At 36.2% G+C, this 5,888-nt stretch overlaps 1 protein-coding gene across 1 annotated transcript; it reads right to left on the reverse strand.

Moving 5' to 3' along the window:
• Positions 1–4,628: 4,628 nt before the first annotated feature.
• Positions 4,629–5,576, reverse strand: LOC128664747 (olfactory receptor 11L1-like). Its single transcript, XM_053719554.1, has one exon. The coding sequence runs from the start codon at positions 5,574–5,576 to the stop codon at positions 4,629–4,631; it is 948 nt and encodes a 315-aa protein (XP_053575529.1).
• Positions 5,577–5,888: the final 312 nt, after the last annotated feature.

The following is a 5,888-nucleotide window of genomic DNA, read 5'->3' on the forward strand; positions in this document are numbered from 1 at the left end:
GCAGATGGCAGTGGTTAAGCACAGGTAAACTATTTCTGTATTGTATTTATATATATTTACAAATATATTAACACCAGGAAGTGATGCATTGAGTAATGTGGTAGCAGTATGTTGTATGTATATAATACAACCTCAGTAATGTATTGTTTAACTCCGGTCCACATGGAGGAAAAAAAGTCTTCAAACCACTACCTTTCAATGAAAAAAAGTGCTTGACCAGTTCCGTGTGCCGCCATGAACTTCTTCCATGCTCTTCCCGGTAACAGATTAATAAGTTTTTATGTGTATTAACCCGACAACGTTAAAATCAAAACCATGAAACGATGCGCAAATCGTATATTTTACATTCCTATGTTCTTCAAATAGAAAATAATGTACTTTTTATTATTAAATATGTATTTCTATATATATTTGATACTGTTCATGTAAAATACATATCTATATATCATTAGGAATAGATATATAGGTATAGGTATATAGAGATATATATATAGAAATATGTATTTAAGAATAAGAAGGACATTTTCCTGTAAGTAACGAACATTGGAATATAAAATATCTACAGTAAATATTCAGTAATACACATAAGTACATAAATACATATGTACACACATATAAACATCCTGTATATATATATATATATAGTATATACATACTGTACATATACATATTTAGACATGTATATGTAGGTATCAACAGTGGGCCTCCCCTTTGGCAAAATGTTCAAGATGAGCCCCACGCAATAGATATTAATACATTTTTAAAACAGTATGCTTTGCATATGCTTGTAATATATTTCTTAAAATTGCAGGAATACACACACACAAACAAAATCTCATACATACACAATTTCATATAGACACAAAATCCCCTACATACACACACACAATCTCATACACACACACACAATTTCATATAGACACAAAATCCCCTACATACACACACACAATCTCATACACACACACACAATTTCATATAGACACAAAATCCCCTACATACACACACACAATCTCATACACACACACACACACACAATTTCATATAGACACAAAATCCCCTACATACACACACACAATCTCATACACACACACACACACACACACACAATTTCATATAGACACAAAATCCCCTACATACACACACACAATCTCATACACACACACACACAATTTCATATAGACACAAAATCCCCTACATACACACACACAATCTCATACACACACACACACAATTTCATATAGACACAAAATCCCCTACATACACACACACAATCTCATACACACACACACACACAATTTCATATAGACACAAAATCCCCTACATACACACACACAATCTCATACACACACACACACACAATTTCATATAGACACAAAATCCCCTACATACACACACACAATCTCATACACACACACACAATTTCATATAGACACAAAATCCCCTACATACACACACACAATCTCATATACACACACAAAATTTAATACACACACACACAATCTCATACACACACACACACAATTTCATATAGACACAAAATCCCCTACATACACACACACAATCTCATATACACACACACACAATTTCATATAGACACAAAATCCCCTACATACACACACACAATCTCATATACACACACAAAATGTAATACACACACACACAATCTCATATACACACATAATCTCTCACACACACAAACAAAATCTCAAACACACACTATGAGGCCCATTTATCAAGCTCCGTATGGAGCTTGTGGGCCTGTGTTTCTGGCGAGTCTTCAGAGCAGGCGGACAGGAATCACCACAATTCAACCGGATTGAGTACGATTGGGTTGATTGACACCTCCCTGCTGGCGGCCCATTGGCCGCAAGTCTGCAGGGGTTGGCGTTGCACCAGCAGTTCTTGTGAGCTGCTGGTGCAATGCTGAATATGGAGAGCGTATTGCTCTCCGCATTCAGCGAGGTCTTGCGGACCTGATCCGCACTGTCGGATCAGGTCCGCAAGACCGTTGTTAAATAGGCCTCAAAATCTCATACATACACACACAAGATCTCATACATACACACACAAGATCTCATACACACACACACAAGATCTCATACATACACACACAAGATCTCATACTTACACACAAACACAATCTCACACACACACAATCTCTCTCTCACACACACACACAAAATCTCATACACACACAATCTCATACATACACACACACAAACACAATGTCATACATACACAAACACAAAATCTAATACATATACACACAAAATCTCCTACATACACAAAATCTCCTACATACAAACACACACACAATCTCATACACACACATAAAATCTCATACATGCACACACACACACACACACACACACAGAATCTCATACATACACACATGCACACACACAAAATCTCACACTTGCACAAAATCTCATGCACACACAAAACATCTCATACACACACAACATCTCATACATACAAATTTGTATGGCCAGCCAGTCTACCGAGTATAATACTGATGAGCACTTCAACATCTACCATAATTTTGCTTACTAGCAAAAAACAATAGAATGTAGCAACACCTGTCCTGGTAAGCATTGCAGAAATTAAAGGGACACTGAACCCAAATTTTTTCTTTTGTAATTCAGAAAGAGCATGCAATTTTAAACAACTTTCTAATTTACTCCTATTATCAATTTTTCTTCGTTCTCTTGCTATCATTATTTGAAAAAGAAGGCATCTAAGCTTTTTTTTGGTTTCAGTACTCTGGACAGCACTTTTTTATTGGTGGATGAATTTATCCACCAATCAGCAAGGACAACCCAGGTTGTTCACCAAAAATGGTCCGGCATCTAAACTTACATTCTTGCATTTCAAATAACGATACCAAGAGAATTAAGAAAATTTGATAATAGGAGTAAATTAGAAAGTTGCTTAAAATTTCATGCTCAATCTGAATCACGAAAGAATTTTTTTTGGGTACAGTGTCCCTTTAAGCTGCAGTGCTCACCAGGGCAGGTTTTGCTAAGTACTATGACTTTTCAAGTTGCTAGTAAGCAGAGTTATGGTGGATCTTCCAGTGTTCCTCCGGGTAAGAGCTACAGCTGCTTGGGGGAACTTGGGTCCAAACCATGCCTCCCTCCCTGTGAACATTTGCTGAATGCTTAGTGTCAGTCTGGCAAAATGAAATAAAAACTTCCTGTCCTCATTTCCCTTGGCAGGTATGCTCATTCTCAAGTGGCACAGACAAAAAAAAACAGGCACAGAAATAAAATAACAAAAAAATCAGCTCCTCCTTTCCCGTGCCTCCCTTAAGTGCTCTGGCGCCCCCTTTGGAGAAAATCGGTGCTCTATATTAAAACCTTTTGCATGCTTTTTATTCTAACACCTGAGACATGGAGCTTGGGGCCCTGTGTTTCTGGCGAGCCTGCAGGCTCGCCAGAAACACCAGTTATGAAGCAGCGGTCTAAAGACCGCTGCTCCATAACCTGTCTGCCTGCTCTGATGAGGTGGACAGAAATCACCGGAATTCAACCTGATCGAGTACGATCAGGTTGATTAACACCCCCCTGCATCTATTCTTATTGACCCTATGCTTAATTCTTAATTTGATGCACCATTTGCCATTTTTTTCCCTGGTGACTCATATCCAAAGAATAACGTTCAAAATTGTAACTTATATTCACCAAATCAGCTTTATTTTCTAATGTCTCTGTCAATCAACACCTACATTGTAAAATCCAGTGGGAGTAAGACCACTAATTTATGTTTTCAATTAAAAATTCTATTTTATTCTTTGTTGTATTTTTATTGAACTCCGTTCTATTGATGTAGATGATGTTACTTCTAAATAAATGAAATGCAATGAAAAAATGTAATTATATTGGAAAATAACTACACATTTTAAAAATAATTTATAAGAACTGTTCAGTGTAGTTTAAACAAATATTTATTACATACAGGTAATTACATAAGCTACATAGCCCCATTTAAAAAAATATTTTTGTAGCAGTTTACTTATACCATTTTTAATTTAAAGGGACATTGCGGTCAAAATTTTAATGCAAATAGATTAATTACATATTTGAATAGAAACATTTGCAATATACATGTATTGGCAAACATGCTTCTAGTAAAAGTTATCACTGTTTTAGTGTTAACTTTTTTCTCTGCACGTGCACGTGAAGCATAGCTAGATATTGTCAGTGCATTGGCGTTTTAAATACTGCAGCTGCTAAGAGTGTCAGTGGGGCTAGTTTCATGTCAGCAATTAACAAATTGATTCATTACCAGATGGTACAAGGACCATAGGCTCTCTGAACAAGTGATGTGTTTAAATGCTGGGGCACAGTGCATACTTTAATACTCTTTTAAAACATTACTAGAAGCATTTTCGCTAATATATGTATATTACAAAAATGCTTCTATTAAAAACTGAAGTGCATCCATGTGGATTCCAAGATTGGATGGAATGTCCCTTTAATTGAATTGTTTCCCAGCTTTCTTAAAAACTATGAAAGACAAAAGGCACATTTTAATGTCCTTGTTCCTCAAGCTATATATTACAGGATTAAACAGTGGAGTCACTGAAGTGCATCCATGTGGATTCCAAGATTGGATGGAATGTCCCTTTAATTGAATTGTTTCCCAGCTTTCTTAAAAACTATGAAAGACAAAAGGCACATTTTAATGTCCTTGTTCCTCAAGCTATATATTACAGGATTAAACAGTGGAGTCACTGCTATGTATATTAAGGAGAGGATTTTATTTATTTGTATTGAGCGACTTTGAGAAGGAACTAAATAAATGGTAAATAATGTCCCAAAATAAGCACAAACAGATGCAAGATGGGAACTGCAGGTGGAAAACGTTTTTTGCCTCCCAGTGTCAGATGGAATCCTTGCAATGGTGAGAAATATGCAAAAATAACTTCCAATAATAAATAAAAATGGCAAAATACATAGCGCAACGGCTATTACAAATGCTTCCTTTTCAATTACGGATGTATTAGTGGAACTAAGCTGTAAAATAGGAGATATATCACAAAATATGTGATCAATAATATTAGAGTCACAGAACTGTAAAAAACTAAGTGTGATAGGTATGATCAGCATGACAAGGAATCCAAGTGACCAAGACCATATTGCAAGATGATTGCGCAGTCTGACGTTCATAATTGAAGAATATCTCAATGGGATGCAAATGGCAAGATATCTATCAAGAGACATTACTGTAAGGAGGAGACACTCAATACTCCCAGAAGAAGTGTAAAAGTAGAACTGGGTAATGCAGCCAGTGAAAGGCATAGTTCCACTCTCATTCCATATAACATAAAGCATAAAAGGAACAATATTGGTGGTGAAAAAAATTTCACAACATGAAAGGTTGCAAAGAAAAAAGTACATTGGTGTATGGAGTCTAGGATTAACTATTATTAGAGCAATAATTAACATGTTGCCAGTTAGTGTTATGATGTAAACGGTGATGAAGAAAACGAAAAGTAAACTATTGAAATTTTGAAGGTGTCCAAACCCAAGAAGCTCCAGTTCTGTTACGGCTGTTTTATTCTCTGCACACATTTCTGAAAAGGGAAACATAAAACATAGGAACAAGGGCCTCCCATTCCAATCCATTAAAAGTAACACAAATAAAGAGCATGGGGTAGATTTATGTAGGTTCATCTCCGCTCTGTCTCGCTAAATGCCTAGTGAAATGCTTGTACAATGCTGCAGTGCTGCTTCTTAACTTCCGTTTTTGGTGGACCAGAAACAATTGGGGTCGGAAGCAGCTTCCGCAGCTTGTTAAATCAACCCCCATATATTAACATGTGTGTTATTTTATTCCCTTTTCTACGCTATTCCAATACATTAGCAGAGTTGCCATTTGAATTA

The sequence above is a fragment of the Bombina bombina genome, chromosome 6 (assembly GCF_027579735.1).
Source record: "Bombina bombina isolate aBomBom1 chromosome 6, aBomBom1.pri, whole genome shotgun sequence".
In the NCBI taxonomy this organism is placed as follows: Eukaryota; Metazoa; Chordata; class Amphibia; order Anura; family Bombinatoridae; genus Bombina; species Bombina bombina.

Excerpts from the sequence above, each read along its gene's own strand:
- LOC128664747 (XM_053719554.1), bottom strand. The coding sequence starts at position 5,576 with ATGTGTGCAGAGAATAAAACAGCCGTAACAGAACTGGAGCTTCTTGGG.